The 18331-nt window shown below is 41.3% G+C and overlaps 1 protein-coding gene across 1 annotated transcript; it reads left to right on the top strand.

Moving 5' to 3' along the window:
* Window positions 1–3408: 3408 nt before the first annotated feature.
* LOC133927025 (zinc finger protein WIP2-like) lies at window positions 3409–6523 on the top strand. Its single transcript, XM_062373266.1, has 2 exons — window positions 3409–4155; window positions 5347–6523. The coding sequence occupies exons 1-2, from the start codon at window positions 3544–3546 to the stop codon at window positions 5878–5880; spliced, it is 1146 nt and encodes a 381-aa protein (XP_062229250.1). The 5' UTR covers window positions 3409–3543; the 3' UTR covers window positions 5881–6523.
* The last annotated feature ends 11808 nt before the right edge of the window (window positions 6524–18331 follow it).

The raw sequence follows: 18331 nt of genomic DNA, 5'->3' as shown, positions 1-18331 counted from the left end.
TTGTAGTACCACGTCCACTATCAGCAATGTCAACATGTACACAGCTCACTAATTCCAACATTTCGGTCACAAATTTTATTCCATTAATGTCGCCTTGAACTATGTTATCAGTAATTAATTTGCGTGATGATAGTGCATAGTCCTTATTGCCTCAAGTAAACCAAAATCTTTGAAGTTTTTAAGAAAATAAATGTATAGAGTAGATATTTGCAGGATTTATATATACACTATTACAGAAATAGGTTTCAATGTCGGCTCTAAAACCTCATTCACCGTCGATTTTGAACCCGACAGTGTTGCTCCTTTCAGAAAACAAATAAAATAAAATAATATATGCGGCTGGGTTGTCGCTCCTGCCATCGATCGATGCGGTGCTCCCGTCACCGCTACCGCTGGGCATTGCCGCCACCGGAGAGGAAGCCGGTGTCATGCCCATGCTCCAGCCCCCACTACTGGGCTCTAGAGCCGCCCAGAGCGTTTGGTCGGTGATGAGTTGCACAAGAAAACGCAATGGTACGAAAGCGCCGCAACAGCATGGATCTAACTAAAACTCAACACACCACAACACAGATCTAACTAGAACTCAACACAGCACACACGCCACAGCACGAAGGCGCTGCCTTGGCCACATACTCCGGCCGTCACCACGCGTTTGTGGTCACCTGCCGATGGGAGCACAATATTTGTATTGGCGCATGCCTTTGGAGGATCCGCCGGCCACATCGAGCGTGAGATGTGCCCTATAGGCATAGGGACAGCTGCCACCGGCAAGGAGCAACCCCAATGACCATTGAAGAGCAGCCCCACCGGTCACTCGCCTTAGGAATGACCGCCGACGACCATCGGATCCCACGTCCGGGGGGGGGGGGGGACGAGACGAGCGCCAAGCGGATGTCCCTTTGGACGCCAACCAGCTTTGGATCAAGGGATCAAGCCACCCCCTTTGGGCTCTAGCCTCCCCCCTTGCCGCTCATGCCGTAGCCGGAGTCAGAGAGGAAGCCGGCACTAGAGTCCCGCGACGTCGTGCCCATGGGTGGCTGAGCGACGCCGTGAAACTGAAGTCCACACGACGCCCCGCTCCTAGATTCAGTGCTAGTCCTCAAGCGCCAGGCGAGGTGGAGGTCTCAGGGGGAGGGGCGGGGGTCGGGCCGAGGAGTGTTAGGCGAGGAGCAGGAGCAGCGGAGGGGTGGCAGGGGAGCCGCAGTGCGGGAGCGGGAGCAAGGGAGGAGCTGGAGAGAGGTGCATAGATAAGATCATAAACTGTTGTGACAAAGAGATAAGACAGAACGTGCGGCTGAGAGAGAGAACTGCTGGCGAGCCGGACGTGAGTCCTCAGCCAAAACTGAGATTTATTAAAATTTCAGTTCCAGTCCAAGTTTCACTGCCGGTTTTTAATACCAACCAACAATTATACCAATTTTCTTACAAATCAGCAATGACAATCATATCACTACCGGTTTTTTGATCCAGCAATATTGAGACGGTAAATAAAGTTATTTCTGTAGCAGTAATAGTAGATGTATAGTAGTGGATAATGTTCATGTCGGGAATGTTATGGAGGTGGCGCATCCAAAGTGAGGGGAGTGCCGTAGGGTATCCCCACTAAAGAAACATGTGCATCTGTGCCTTTCCCCTTGTCGTCTTTGTGCTGTCAAAACCCAAACTATGTGCCTTTCCCCTTGTCGTCTTTGTGCTGTCAAAACACAAACCAACACAAGAATAAAAAGCCCTAAAATATGCAATTGAACCAAAAAAGGACCAGCTACGTACTAATTACATCAATATAGAAGTTACAGAATACATTGCGTTAGTACATAAAGAACCTTAACTAGCATGATGTATAGGACCACAATATCTCACCAGTATTTTTAGCCACCGAAGATTTGTTTAATAAAAATCTAGTATTTTCTAGTAATACAAGGTTCAATATAATATAAATGGCTAAAATGTTTTAGCGATCAAAGTTATCTAAGAAAAATAACACGATCAAAGTCTCTTTCACCCATTTCCACACCCTAGCTCACCACCACTTATCTCCCCTGGCGCCACTCAGCACTCCGCCCCCCAACCTCAAACTCAAATGCAAGTGCCAATATACCTGGCCTATTATATTTTCCAATTTAAAATTGATGTCATTTTGGAATCGATCTTTTCTTTAGAATTTTACCATTTGTATTTAGAATTGCCATACTGAATGACATTCGTAGACTCATCATCAAATTACTTTACTTTCTTAAAATTTAATAAGTTTTTCCTCCTATATGATCAGATAAAACAATGATCAAATATATTATTTGGAGACCGAGCTATGTTCCGGACGGCATGTAATATCTACAGGCAACCTTTTGTCTAATGTATCCGGCATCCGTTCACTCGCACTTTAACACTAGCCAAAGGCCGGCAGAGCCAAGCGGTCCCGCTAGTCGAAATGGCAAGTGCGGCTTCCAAGCACAGATTATATTGCAGTATGAAAGAACTTTTCCGGCTGCTGCAGGTATAAGCTTGGCCTGGCCTGTCTGAGGCTGTGATAACAAGTAGCTCGCCTGTCAAGGTGAACTGTTTCCATGTCTCTCGCAAAGAATTGCGGATTATTATTTTAACTAATCAAAAGCGAGCAGGACTGGTTAAGAATTCAAAGAATACAAGCAAACAAAGCAACAACCACACTGATTTATTTAATCACCAAGGCAATCTATGACTTGAAAAGCCTAAAAAAAATAAGGTTTGCTTTAGTATTCCACTACACAAAGCTAGGAACAGTGGCCTTAGCACATATACATTCAGCACAGGATAGAAATAGTAGTACTACTCCTATTTCTCTCTCTGAAACTCTCTTTCTAGGTGGGACACAACAAGATGCATGTAGCTCTAGCTAGCATGATGCATGCATGCAATCTTGTCTTGGTGCCATCTAGTCTATCTTCTCTGTGATTATCTCTGTTTGAGTTTGTTTCGGACTTGATACATATGCACGTGCACGTTATAGTACTGCTTTAACTTATTGTTTTGTCCTAGAGCATATTATAGAAACAGATATGATTGCACACTTGATTTTTTGCATCTTGTTTCCATTTCACAGTAGATGCAACGCATGCATATGACTGATATTATTATTTTTTATATATCTGGTATAGCTAAATTTCTACAGGGTTCATGCATGTTTATTCCAACGAGTGAAATAAATTTTGTCTTTGGTCAATGAATTATTGCAGGGAATATTTGGTTCCCATACTTCCATGGGAATTGAAGAATTCATGCTTTCAAGTCCCAAGATTATCACCAATTCACTATGCATTTACTCGTTATGAACTCCTCACTTTCAACCCTCTTCCTTTTGTTCCTCCTTCCTCATCTCCCTCTTTCTTTGTCCCTCCCTCCCTCCCTCTCTAGTGAACTTCCCTTTCATCCACTACAACCTCATTTACACCTTTAGGGCTGCAACCACACGCCTCTCTCTCATAGCTAGTAGTTCCCCCTCTCTCTATAATAGTTCCCCCTCTCCCTCCCATCCACATCTCTTCCCAGCCCAGCTGCCCCTCCACCATGGGAGACCCCTACACCAATTTCCTCAGAGGCTACTACTCCCACTTTCCTCGCAGCTCCAACCCTCCCCCTGCAGCCTTCTTCTCCAGCTACGCCTCCTCCAACCTCCACCCGCCTCCCCCCTCCCCTCCCACCAGGGAAGCCCTCCCCCTCCTCAGCGGCCTCACGCCGTCGTCAACAACCCATCACCACCACCAACACCACGACGACGTCCAAGGTCAGAAGGATGCCTGCAACTGCAAGCTCGTCACCTCCTGCAACAGCAGCAGCGGCCAAGAAGCAGCCGATCAGGCCGGGGAGGTCACGGTGGCCTTGCACATCGGCCTGCCCAGCCCCAGCCCCTCTGAGTCGTTGGCAGCGGCAGCCAGTTCGGAGAACCGAGAAGGAGCAGGGGCGTCGGCGGCAGAAGGGAGGAGCCAGCAAGAGGAAGGCCATGAAGGAGAAGCGGAGGAAGGGGAGGAAGCCATGGCGGTGGGCTGCGCGTCCATCGGGATCGGGAGGCTGACGAAAGGGCAGTACTGGATACCCACCCCGTCGCAGATCCTCATTGGGCCCACCCAGTTCTCCTGCCCCGTCTGCTACAAGACCTTCAACCGATACAATAATATGCAGGTCCGCTCATCTCTGATCGATCTTTTTTTCTTCCGCTGTTCTTGGTGGTGCTTGATTTTTATCTGCTCGCCGGGTTGTGTTCATGCTGATGATTATCACCTGCCTCATCTTTTTTTGTTGAATCCTGGTGCATGCTTTGATTGATCTGCTTCAGTATGAGATGTGGGAAGCTTGTGTGTGCTGTGGAGTGGATCTAGGAGGGAGTTCCGCTGCTGTGGGAGTACTATACCTGCAGGCTTCGACCAGTCTTTCTCTCCCTCTCTGATCCCGTGTACGGTTTGAGCCGTTTATTTGATTTGATTGAACCGAGCAGGGGCCACAGACGCATGCAGTAATGGCTGCCGTGCCAAACGGCCATTGACATGGGGGAAGAACTCTGAGCCTGGGCTCCTTCGGTGGCTATAGCTTATGTTCTTGGAGTCTGCGCTTATTGTGCCTTTTCAATTCGCGTGTGCGGATGCAGAGACCAGACCAGAGCGAGAGAAAAAGAGTGAGAGAGAGAGAGGCAGAAATCTGAGAAGAAAGATCTGGCAAAAAGGCATCTTTATCTTTCCCTGATCAGTTCCTTCAGGCTTACACAGATGTGCATCTCAAGCAACACGTCCTCTCTCTCTATCTCTCTCTCTGCAACAAACCCCACCACGAGCGGTGTCCTTCAGCTTTGCACAGTCCATTTGCTCACCCCCTTCCGTAAGAACCCTTTTGCTGCTTGCTCGAATTCCTCCCCCCTCTCTCTCCTCTCTCTCTCTCTCTCTCATAGCTCGATGCATCTATGTGCGTACTCCAAGGTAGCCAAGCGAGCTAGGCAGGTATCCAAGAATGGAAGATCAGAGTTAGCTGGTCCCTATGCAACTTAAACCATCTGCCTCACTGCCTGCCCCCATCCACCGTTTCCTCGCTCAAGCACGTGAAGAGCACCACTCCACTTACACCCTCCGAGCTCTCTCCCTCCTAGGTAGCCAGTAACTGCCGCGATGCTGCTCAGTGTTCATGCATGCAACTAACTACCTAGCTACTCACTGCTCACTGCATCACACACACACACACATATATATATATCGATATCTCTTTCTAGCTATATAGTTGCTATCGATCTAATTACCGATCAATGCTAATAGTAGCAAAAATGAATCGTGTAATACACATGCCAGTTAATCGATTGATGCGTGTTGGCCTGGTTGTCTGTCGCAGATGCACATGTGGGGGCACGGGTCGCAGTACCGGAAGGGGCCGGAGTCGCTGCGGGGCACGCAGCCAACGGCGATGCTGCGGCTGCCGTGCTACTGCTGCGCGGCGGGGTGCCGGAACAACATCGACCACCCGCGGGCGCGGCCGCTCAAGGACTTCCGCACGCTGCAGACGCACTACCGCCGGAAGCACGGCATCAAGCCCTTCATGTGCCGCAAATGCAGCAAGGCCTTCGCCGTGCGCGGCGACTGGCGCACTCACGAGAAGAACTGCGGCAAGCTCTGGTACTGCGCCTGCGGCTCCGACTTCAAGCACAAGCGCTCGCTCAAGGACCACATCCGCGCCTTCGGCCGCGGCCACGCCGCCTGCGGCATCGACTGCTTTGACGACATCGATGATGATGACTGCGATCCCTCGTCAGAGATCGACCACGCCACTACCAGCACTAGTACCACTGTCGCCGCACCGGCCGCCGCCGGCAATGCTCACCACCTCTGGACGCCGCCGTCGAGAGGCTCAGGCGACCAGCCACTATAGGGTGAGTACGTACGGCACTTTACGTAGCCAACATGCAACGTATACTTGTGTGTGTGAGGTGTGGCCGGAAAGAGCTGAGTATAGGTAGTGCAACAAAGCAAAGGGTTTTTCATTAATCGACGAACATATAAGCAGGAGGGGTTGATGCATGCATAATGCATGCTTAAGGTTCTAATTGTTTGGGTAGCCCGTAGCCTAGCTAGCTTCATTGTATGTGTAGACTTGATGTGGTATATGGTGAGTTATTGGTGATATATACAGATTGTTAACTTGAGAGAATAATGCATCTTGCACATATATGCATGCAAGTGATGCAGATCCTACTATATAGTAGTAGCACATGTCCTGGTATTTTTGTCTTTGTTTTTGGGATTTTTCTTCTTTTATTTTAGCATGATATATAATTTATGGAGGTACGGTGTAACCAAATTGTTGAGATGGCTGAAATTTACAGGTGATCAGATGGAGTAAATTCATGCAAAATGCTGACATATAATTTGAGATTTTTCTTTGCAAAATGCACGCAAATAGAATGCAAATAATTAATCTCCTAGACTGCTTAGACTTTTGTGCATGCTGCATGTAAACCAGTTGGTCCCTGAGAGACTCTGAAGTATATATGAATTTCCTGTAACTAAATGATTATGCTGAAGTTATACATTATTATTATTTTGTTGAGATAAATTCTAGAGAAAAAGAGAACCATGTGTGTACTCCCTCGTCAGTGTTGTTTTGGAATGTTTATGTAGTTAACTTTTTATTTCTTTTTGGAAAAAAAGGAATTGGCTCTCAATATCTCTTGAGAAATATTTATATTGATCATATAATGTTATATGCACATTAGTATCCACAACTATTTCCACTAATGCTGTGATTTTACTAGGTTTGGAAAAACTTTTTTTTTTCAAAGTTTTGTTTTGGGTCATATATATCAGTATCCAAAATTAATGGTAGACTGGAGAGTGCACCGAAAGAAGGGAATTTTTTTAAAGTATTAATGGAAAAATGTAGCAATAATGTATGAGAACAGCTGCAAAGTATATACAGACCGTTTTTTCCTCGCAATGTTCGGGGTTTCTTGTGGCAACTATGGACTATTATGTATGTATATCCTCCTAAGTAGTTTGATCAAATAATAGAATACGCCTGTAGTAAAATTGCTTAGCTTAGAATTTGGCATTTCATATATCTATAACATCTCAACCTAATATTTTACCACTACAGAACAGGTCAAAAATAGCACTCCAACAATATCGGTTTAACAGTAACCGTCACTGAAGATGTATCAGTACCGGTTCTTAAACTCTCACGCGCGAAAAATGAGTGAGCTGCTAAGAACCGGTACTGATAGTGTTTTTTCAATGCCGGTTCCATCTATAATCGGCACTGATGCTGTCCGGACCCGATTTTATAATGCAATCAGATTTTGGTTCGATTGATTCCTGTTCGGCTCCCTCTCTCTCTCTCTCTCTTATCTCTTTTGGCCTCTCACTCCCTTATCCTCTCCCCACCGGCCTCTCACCCTCGCGTCCTCACCCCTCCAACCTCCTCCCCCACTTCGATCCAGATCTCCACATCACTTCCCCACCCCCAACAGGACTCCTCGGTCGTCACCGGAGGGCGTCGAGCCCCACGCGCCCCCCAGGAGGAAGCCTCCCACCGGAGCGGGCATCATAATGGAGTACCTGTGAACGATCGGGCGGGAGCTGGTGATGGGGTCGCAGGGTGGGTGGGGACAGTCCAAGGAGTTCCTGGACCTCGTCAAGTCCATCGGCGAGGCACACTCCAAGGCGAAGGCGAACCGCATCATTGTGCACGAGCTCGAGCACCTCAAGCACTGCCTCGCCGACCCCGACGTGCCCCACCTCAAGATGAAGGAGCTCCTCCTCCGCCTTGTCTACGCCGAGATGCTCGGCCACGATGCCCCATGTAGTGATTTGTTTGTTTGATTCCTTTGGAGAAATTCATTGCTTTGTCTGATGCCGTTGCAACGCCGGCCCACACGAGCACGGGCATGACGCAGAGCCGCCGCATTATTCTTTGCATGTGCTGTGGCGGTGGCCTTCGAGCCGCCACGTTTGCAGGTGTGCCCAGCAGTGGTGACGGGAGCACGATGGTGATGGCGGTGGCAGGAGTGATAGCCGAGCTGGCTCTTTTGAGTCGACGTGTTTATTTTTTTTTGGCTCAGGAAGAATTTTCAGTGCGGTTGAAGGTATGAACCGGCACTGGAAAGAACTTTCAGTGCCAATTTTAGATCCGACATTAATAATCAGTGACTATCAGTGCCGAGTAAAGAGTGCCGATTGAAAAAACGATTCGGTTTTTCAACCGGCACTGTTACGCCTTTTTTAGTAATGTTTACAGGCATACCAAATTAACCAAACCACTCCATAATACACTGGAAAAGTAACTAATAACCACGCATGCATGCAGGATGAAAATGCATGTGTGTTTGAAAAAACAAACAAATTACTAATAGAAATTTATTTGTGCGCGCATCCCATGCAGCACCTGGTGGATCCCGTTGCATGGGAATCTCGTAGCTAGTTTTGCTTTAATCCTCTCATCTTTTGCATAAAGATATGTGCTTTGCTAAAGTTTATCCCTTTGAGCAACCTCGCCCTACGCCTGAGATAACTCTTTCAAGAATGTGATCAAGCCCATGCACAGTTCCACACCAGTAGCTTTGCCCCAAAGGCAAATGCAGTGTGCTTTCAGCCTGTTAAGAATCACGAGACATTATATGGGCAACAAAAGGCAAAGGTTAATGATTATAGAAAACCTAATGGCGTATATCTGGCGAACTATGCTTGTCGATCCTGCAGTTTCTTTCGTCTGTTTGCCTGCCCCTGATTACGTACACCTTGCAATGATCAAAGCAACAACAGATGGCTTAAAGTTTGCTCTTTTGCCATTGCCTGTAACCTTAAGCTTTGGTTCTTTTCATAGCCTTTAGCTTTGCTACCTAGCTTTCTCATGTTTATCAGCTGAAAATTTCTGGAAGACAGTACTCTTGAATTTCATTGATCCATTAAACTCATTATAACTTTCATTAATACTACATGTTACTAATTAGTAGCATGAAGTATTTAGTAATATTAATTGGTATATATGCTTACTACAAGCATAATTTTTAAAAATAAACAATAAGGTTTAACAGTACATGTCGTTAAATAATATTCCAAAGCAACGTACTGGATTAACTGTATATCCCCACTGGAAACCTGTTTACCTGTCGGCCAGATGATAAATCATTGCTAATGTATAGTACTAGGGGCTGGTCCTATAAAATTTCTCGTGATAGCATTTGGTTGCTAGCTTTTAGTTTCTCTTTTCTGACTGATTGCCTGCGTGGCTGCATATATACCTCTACTGCTCTACTATATACGTACTATGTACTACTACGAAGAAATAAAGCCTTCTACACATTATATATTATATCTCTAGCCTCTAGGCACATGCTTGTTTTTCAATATATCTTGAGATAGAGAACTAGTTGCCATATGCAAAGCCAAAGTTAAGTTCAAATCAAATCTGACTGAAATTATTCTTGAGCTGGAATTTTGTTCTTACTTTCCTAGAAATGTTATCATATATACATTATTTACAAATTAAAATATTTTCCTTGCAAAAATGATCAAATAACCATTGTTATCAAGGAACATGTGAGATTTGATCAATTACCAAGAATTTCAGTAGTGCCTACTACCTTTCAGTAACCTCGTCCGATGTTATTCATTCAATAATTTTTACTGTTCTACAGATAAAAGAAACTGGAAATGAGTGTCTTCACCAAGTCGATTTAACTCAATAAGCAAGCTGGAAAAAAAAAGTTTGGTTAATTTAGTTTGCATACAGCAATCAACCTAATTTCTACTCAAATCAGGAGCACAATGTTATTTTTACAATAATTCACTGCTTAAATTATCAGTGTAATATTTTCATCTAGAAAAAAAAAACTGCATTTGTAACTCTTTTGTCTCCGATCCATGTGGACTAGAGCTAGCTTTAAAACTCCTATTATAATAGACATATAAAGACTGAACAATTAAACAAAACTACCTCGGAATACCATTTTTTAATGGCATTTGATTTTTTTTTCAAATCTGTTTTTTGGAAATTATAACTCAAAGGGTGGGGAACAGTACCAGTAAATCAAATACCCAGTAATGTCCCACCCCATCATCCGCCCGAGTTCAAACGAAGGCAGTCCCAAAAAAATTCAACAGAAACACCATTCTGCTGTTTGGAAAAAAAGATCAAAACTTAACCTTCTGCGATTTTTTTCCCTAAAAAAACAGATGCCGCTTCTGGTTAACAAAAAACAGAGACACTCCCATCAATGCAGGGCCGTACCGCAGTATATAGGGGCCCTGTGCAAAATTGAAATTACACTCTCAGAAAAGAAGATATCTTTTCTCGAATACAATTGTATGTGTACCGTTAAAAACAGAATTAATGTTATATGTTGTCAATATTTATAAATAAAAGAGAAATATTTGAGAAATTCATAAAAATATAATAATGTCCAATCTAGAAGAGTTGTGGTTTGTAAAGAGTCTATTTATATTCTATATGCTATACCATAGTGTTCAATTTGAACGGATGATTAAATTTTAGTTTCACCTAAAGGCTAAAACATGCTTAGTACTAGTCGTATAGTTCTATCTAATCTTCACAAAAAATTCATGAGACGTAGCTATTCGCAATGAATAAATGGCCAAGTTAATATGCTGTTGACCTAATTAATAATCTAAAATTATAGAAATTAATTTTAGTAAGGTAGGATCGATGGTCATATGAGGCCCCTTGCAGGATGAAGGCTCTGTGCGGTCGCCCACCCTGCACTTGCTAATCGACGGCCCTGCATCAATGCATACCTCCTGTCCAATTGCTCTTTTGAGTACTGAATGGAAGACATTTCACCTGCTCTATATGCCACTCTAGTTGATCCTTTGCTAGCTTCTTCCATGTATAATGAGTCACTAGATTTTTTCACACAAGGCCAAGTACATGACATAATTATCTGAGCACAGAGGGACACACTTTTTTATACAATATAAAGGAAGCTGCTCTCCATACTCATTTCTCTGTCCCATGCATTTGCTTTCTTGAGCGCAACAAGTGAGCACTTTCACCTGCTCAATTTACACCCCATTCTGTTCCTATGCTTGTTCCATGGTCAGCCACACCCCTACGTACATACAGTACAGTGGTGTCAGATGAGTGTGCGCGCGCGCGAGAGCATTCAGAGATAGGGAGACATGAAGTCGGAAGGTACAGTAGCTCCCCCAGAACCAAATGCAGGTGAATGTGGCTTTTCAACCCTTCTGCCTCGCAGCATTGATGGAAGGCAATGGCAGCAATGGAGCAGCTTTTTTTTAAAATATCGGTGCTGCTTCTGCTGTTGTTGCGGCTTCCTGATAGCTTCTGCAGGATGTAGAGCTCTGTAGCTGTGGCTTTTGCTCGTGATGATGAACCATTTTTTTACCATGAGTTCCTTTGTTTTTAGTGTGCATGTAGAAGCAGTCATAGGATATTAAGATCAAATGATTAGTTTGCTTTAAGGAACAGGAAATGTAATATAAACCAGTTATTATATTCCTGCAGACAGAACGAATGAGATACTAGCATATACCAGCATGCATGACAGTTTACTGTTCTCTGGTTTGTCTGCTGGCTGCTGCTAGGTCTTAGTAAATGCTAGCTAAAACATTCAGCCACTTCACTATTCACTAGCTAAAAAATTACTCCAAGCATATAGGACTACAGGAGTTTATATGAAGGTGGAATTACATCTTGGCCTTGTGGTAAATTTCGTCTTCATCGAGATGTGTAGTGAGAGGCTGAGGTCACTCGAGACTCGAGAGATATGCATCAATGTGCTGCTGCTGCTCTCACTCTCTCGCTGACTCGACGAAGCATCCTTCGGACACGTCTTATCAGACCAGAACTATGGTACATCCAGCGAGCCGTAGGGGAGTACCTCTGGGAGAAAGACATCCTTCGGAAAGTATTTGGGTGCAGATATGATAAAAGATACGTGTCATATTGAGATAAAAATTTATATAGAAAATTTGGTCTTATATAATCTACTTCTGAGTAGTATGGCAGTGTGAATGCCATTGTCTTAGAAAACAAAGAAAGAAAAGTAAATGTCAGAAAAGCGTATTTTCTTCAGGTAAACTATTATGAAATTGTGTTTTTTTTTTATTTCACAAAATCACACTTCTTTGGTAGATAATAGATCACATTTTTGTGTATTTCATTTGCAACAAATTTGCACAGAACTACACTTCTTTCAGGTCAAGTAGCGCCACATGCCATACTTCACAGGGAGTAGCATGAGTGTGTGAGTTTGCCATATGTTAGAAGTATTGTTTTGTGAAAAATCTATTGCAAAAAAGTGTAGTTCTATAAAATAGAAATGAAAAAAAGAGTACGTAGTTCTGTAAAAAAAAGTGCTATGTTTGTTTGCCAAAATAAAATAGAACTAAGAAATAAAAAGTGGAAATAGTAAATGTATATGCATATTGTCGGTGACCAGGCCACTTCAGTATACAATTTCTCGTCCTAAAATTGTAGTGGAGACTGGAGACTCGAAAAATGCCTGGTGATGAAAACGTTCGAAAACCTTTTCAGTTGTCTTCGGTTAGTGTACACATATATATACATCTAAATAAAATTTTATTATTTCTTCCTTTGATCATTACCCACTTTTTGTAGTCATGCCTAGTAAAAATTACAAAAAGTGGACTCTGTTCCTTGAATGAACGAAATGCATCTTTCATGGAGGTAACATTGCAGTCACATATGGACTCAGTTGGTGCGCGCAACTTTTTGTTTCAGATTTTTATAGACAAAAGTTAAATGTGAATTGAGGTGAGATCAACTTTGACCTGAGTACACAAAACAATTAATATTCTAAATAAAATTTTATATTTCTTCCTTTGATTATTCCCCACTTATATATTTTTATTGGCATGACTACAAAAAGTGAATAGCTTAGCAAAGATCTAATCTAGGTAGAACTAGTGCAATCTAGGTACCTTTTCTCTTTAACCATTATAGAATATCTTATACACAAGAGATTAGTAAGGTATTATAGAATATATTATACAGGCCTCACAAGTGCAATCTAGGCACCTTTTCTCTTTAACCATTATAGAATATACTATACACACGAGAGCGCTCGGACGTCCTGTATCTAGCATTATCGTTTTTTTACAATACTTGCATTACAATAACAAGGGAAAATCCTATAACGGTAAGAGTTGGACTACTACATGAAACTAGTAATTGCACACGTATTTTACATACGCGAAATCAATCTCTAGAATATAATAATATATAGAAGGTAAATATTAGATATCTAAATATAAAAGACAAATATAATAATGATAGATTGAATATATTTTTAAAATATATAGAAGATAAATATTGGATATCTAGATATGAAAAATAATAAATGAAAGGTTAAATGTATTTTTGGAAGCGTGATGAGAAGAATTTCTACATGACAATCGTTTGATCAATTCGAGTGAACGGTGAAGATAATTTGATTTTATAATAATTCGTGTATTTTATAGTAGTATAGATAGATTGGAAAATAAGGAACACAACTGAGAAGCAACATAAGAGTCCACGTTCCACCTGTGAGACCCATATAATAATTTTATTCGGAATCCGACTACTACAGGAATCTAGATTTTCCTTGATAGTGGGACTTTTTTTTTTGCATGATTGATAGCAGGACATTATTCCTGACGAGCCCGCAATCAACTTCATTCATGGGTAAATATCGCCGACCGTTTTCACATTTGACTACCAAGGACGCAATTGTGCAGGTAATTGACTAGTTGAAAGAAAAAGAATAGAGGTCCACCAGGGATGTGTGTGTCTATATATATATATCGTACCTAATCTTAACTTTAATTATTATTACATCATTTCAGTTATAAAAAAATAGTAGAGTTATAATACATAAAACATGGTGTTATAATTAGATGTAAATAAAAAATTTGAGTTGTAATTGTGTTATGGATAAATATAACTCCTAACAAATTTATTGTTTAATGATATACAACTTAAGAAATATAATTGTAATTATAGTACAATTTAAAACTTAACTTGCTAGCTTTTCGTGTTGTAATTATGTATTTTTAGATATACGGTTAGAATTAATCTATCTAACGGATGTAATTGATAGTGATTTGAGTTATAACTGTAGAGTTATGTAACAGTAAACTTTGTCTAGATGAAGAATAGTAGTTATATATATATCTCTCGAGAATTAGAGATTGAGATCATCTACGCGGGGAGAAGAATATCCGCACGCGCGGCGGAAACGAGGCTATGCATGCGGCCTCGGAAGAAGAAAGCAAAGCATGCAGTTTAGCAGCAGGAACGCGAGATGCGGCACGCGGCTACACGGATCGAGCCTTTGCTCCCCCGCTGCCGATATTGCGCGCGTAGCCGGCACTCATCCGGTAACAGGTGCCCGAATGCACCGGGAACAGGTTGCTTGCTGCTAGATCTCATACGTCCTTACACCGATGCCAGATCTCCACTCGGTCGAGATCAGGGGTGGCCCCAGGCTTACGACAGACTGAGCTTCAGCCTAGGTTACAGGTCTAAATCACTCTAATATTTATTATAGGAATAGCAGTTTTTTAAAGTTAGGTCTGGTTTATTTTCTGCTTCTGCTGCTGGTAGAAGTCAGAAATCAGAACAAATGAGGTTCTAAAGAACTGGTTTTTGGAGAAGGCAGAAGCCTGATTCTGAGAAAAATAAACTAAAGCTGAAAAGCTCGCTGAGAGACGCTTTTCTGAGAAGCTATGTACTGAGTAGCCAAAAATTTATTGTAGAAGCCAACAACCTATTTTCAAAAATAGCTTTTCAGATAAACCAAAAGCACAATTTTTCAGAAAATCTCAAAAGCAAAAGCTCAAACAAACAGACCTTTAGTCTAAATTTAAATGGGCTAGCTTGGGGCTTAGCCTAGTTGATTTCGCCCCTCGTCGAGTTTTGTTATGCGTTAGGATATATTTGTTTTAGTTTTAGATTGTGAGAATTTAGTCTAGTCTGTAAATTTATTGAAACTCTTTTTCATCAGATTGTGGATTGTAGGATTTTGTAGTATAACTTAATTTGTAGATTGCAAGAATTAATTTTATATTGTGACCATTTATTTTTGTTTTTAGATAGAATATATAATCAGAATAAAAAATAGAAATACCCTTAATTATTTTCTCTGTAAGAAATTTGTTTTTATTGTACAGTTGTGTGTGCCCATGACAGGTTCTCTAATGACAACACACATCACATTCACATATCTGCGACTGTGCTTATATTCACGCATCTAGCTATGCATTTATAAAAAATACTCGCGTTTGTGTAAAAAATGTGGTTCAAGATTTCGGTCTGATAGGTGAAGAGTAGTACACTCACAACTCTATCACCGCAAAGAAGCAGAGGTGCCACATATCTGGTTAGGCTGGATACCCCATAAGGTGATGGTAGCTAGGAACGTGCTCATGATTTTGTTACTGACATTTTTAATTGAGAAACTTGATTTTAGCAAGAGGTTTAAGGGAGAAGAAAGGGGATAGACGACATGGGCCGGAATAGATCAAAGACAAAAGCAAAAGATATCTGAAAAAGAAAGTTGTCAATAGAGAGAGGGGGAGAAGAAAGAGCATTTCTTGGCCTCTTGCTTTCCACTTTATATCAAGAGCCGTGAATTGAATAGAAAGGAAGAAAGCGATTTTTTTTAAAAAATATTATTTTATTGAAAAATTACAAAAATAATACCCAAAATTTGATATTCGTAGAAATAGGGACATGCTATGTAGCAGTGGGCCCTAGAGTCTATCGGCACTCTGCCTGCCGACAAGTTCTGTGTTTCAGAGATAATATTTAAAGAAAAATCATAACTTTTTTAATACGATCTCAGATAGAGACGATCTTTATATGAAAGTTATACCTATCAATGATATCTATAACTTTATAGTTGAATATTTTTTTATTTGAATCCATTATATGCCCAACAAATAGTTATAAATTTCAGATATAAAAACTAGCCATTTTTTTTTATATCTAAACATAACTAAATAGAAAAGTGTTCAATTACAAATGTGTAGATATAGTCTATAGGTACAAGTATATATTTATGTAAATAACGAATTTTAGTATTATTTTTTACAATTTTCTAATAAAATAATATTATTAAAGAAAAGGTACGTGGCGCAGACAGCCGGGATCCCTTCACGTAATATATCAATCAAATCATGGGATCCGCTAGATAGATTGAGTAGGTTAACATGTAGTACTAGCTTGTAGCTTCTTGGAGAGAGAAGCATGGAGGCCACCAAAAGCAAAACACCATCGAGGCTTATATGCCTGGGGTCCTATCGTATCCACCAAAGCCACCCCCATGTTAAAAGCAAAAAGACAATAACGGCATCTTTGAAAAGACCTCGGCTAGCTAGTGGGATATATACTTTCATATTTTTTAAAATAATATCATTTTATTAGAAAATTACAAAAATATAATTCAAAATTATTATTTTTATATAGATAGCAGTCGGCACTCAGATTGCCGATTAGTAACCTATCGACAATCAGAGTACTGACATCCTATTTGGCACTACTAGGAGAGTCTATCAGCACACTAAGAGCCGATAGAACTTATTGGCACTCCTTATTTCGACAGGTCCAACTCTACATTGGACTACGAAGATGGGTCATGGATCGAGCAATAGGACCTGCCAGCATACAAAGTGCCAACATGTCTTATCGGCTCTGAGTGTGCCGACATACCCTTGCCTTATATCCACGTGTGTGCCATATGAGATGTCAGTATTCTAATTGCCGATATGAGGCTAGTCTACAACTGGAGTGCCAAGTGGCACTTATATCTATAATTTTTTAATTACTCTTGGTTCGATCCATAGTTGATCCTGTTATAACTGAAGTATTTATTACTTTCTGAGGTGTATATACTAATTTCTGAGATATATATACTAAGTGATATATATATATATATATATATATATTGAGATGTACATACTACTTTCTGAATATCCATTTGAGGGGGAGTATATACACCCGGGTGTACAGAAAAGGCTTCATATGTGTGTTCATTTTCAGAGTACCAATTGTAGTTTTTATATACCATCAACAGTTAAAATTGTACAGAAAAGGCTTCATATGTGGGAGGAGAGGAGGGCGCTTTACAGACATTATCCATATTTTATCTCACTACAATAGAAACAATCATCAGTGCTAGTTCAGAACCATCATTAGTGCCGGTTTTTGAACTGACACTGCACAATCAGCAATGATAGTCTAGAATCATCACTACCGGTTCTGCAATTAACATGGATAGCCTAGTATCACTGCCAATTTGAGCCATGAATCGGCAGTGATATCACCACTGTTATTGTCAGTTTGATTCATGAACCAACAATGATATCTCCACTATCACTGTATATTTAGGCTAAAACCAGCAGTGATAGTTGTGATATCAGTGCCAGTTCGTGACTCAAACCGGCAATGATAAGTCTACGTCCACAAAAAATAGCACATATGGTTCACATACAATTCATCATCACATATCATATATGGTTCACATACATGTAATCATCACATATGACATATGATTGACATGTAGTTCATCATTCACATATGGTTTGATCATTTATTTATAAAAAAAATTAAAAAGTAGGTATTAATATATAAAATTACATACGTTAGCATCATTTAGGAGGACTACATCTTCATTATCGCAGAATGCGTGGGAGTATTAGGCATTAATGTGACGTTATGGGTTGCAGAGTTTAGGTAATTTGTCCGACCTAAACCCTGATACCACACAACATAGCATTCAACTTAATTCGATATGGTATCATCAACAAACTGCATCTAGCTATCCAACATCATTATTTTTCAATATGTGGCATCATATCATCGGCCTATTTAATCATATAGAGGATAAACATAGCTAAAATTCAACTAAAATTCTATAAAATTACTAAACAACTGAAATCCTTAAATACACCTAAAATTAAGCTATAATTGACCTAAAATCATCTAAAATTGATCTAAATAATTTATTATGCACCTTAAATCGTCTAAAATTCAACTAAAATTACCTTGTTGTACAGGAGGAGGCTGGCATTGGGGTGGAGGAGGCAACAGTGGTTCGTGGTGGAGGAGGTTGGGGCTGGGGCAACGATGTCGGGGTGGAGAACATGATGTCATCAGTGTCGTGGAGGCCAACGATGGCATGGGGAGGAATCTGAGGCGTTGGCGTGGAGAAGGCCGGGGAGGCACGGTGGTGTCAGTGTCATAGATGCAAATTGCTGTGCGGGTAGAAGTTGAGGCATCGGTGTGGATGAGTCCAATGTTGGGATGGATGAGGAGGCGACGTCGGCTCTTAGATGTTGAG

Source organism: Phragmites australis, chromosome 8 (assembly GCF_958298935.1).
Source record: "Phragmites australis chromosome 8, lpPhrAust1.1, whole genome shotgun sequence".
Lineage (NCBI taxonomy): Eukaryota > Viridiplantae > Streptophyta > Magnoliopsida > Poales > Poaceae > Phragmites > Phragmites australis.
Note: the sequence above shows the minus strand (reverse complement) of the source record. Positions and strands in the feature narration are given on the sequence as shown.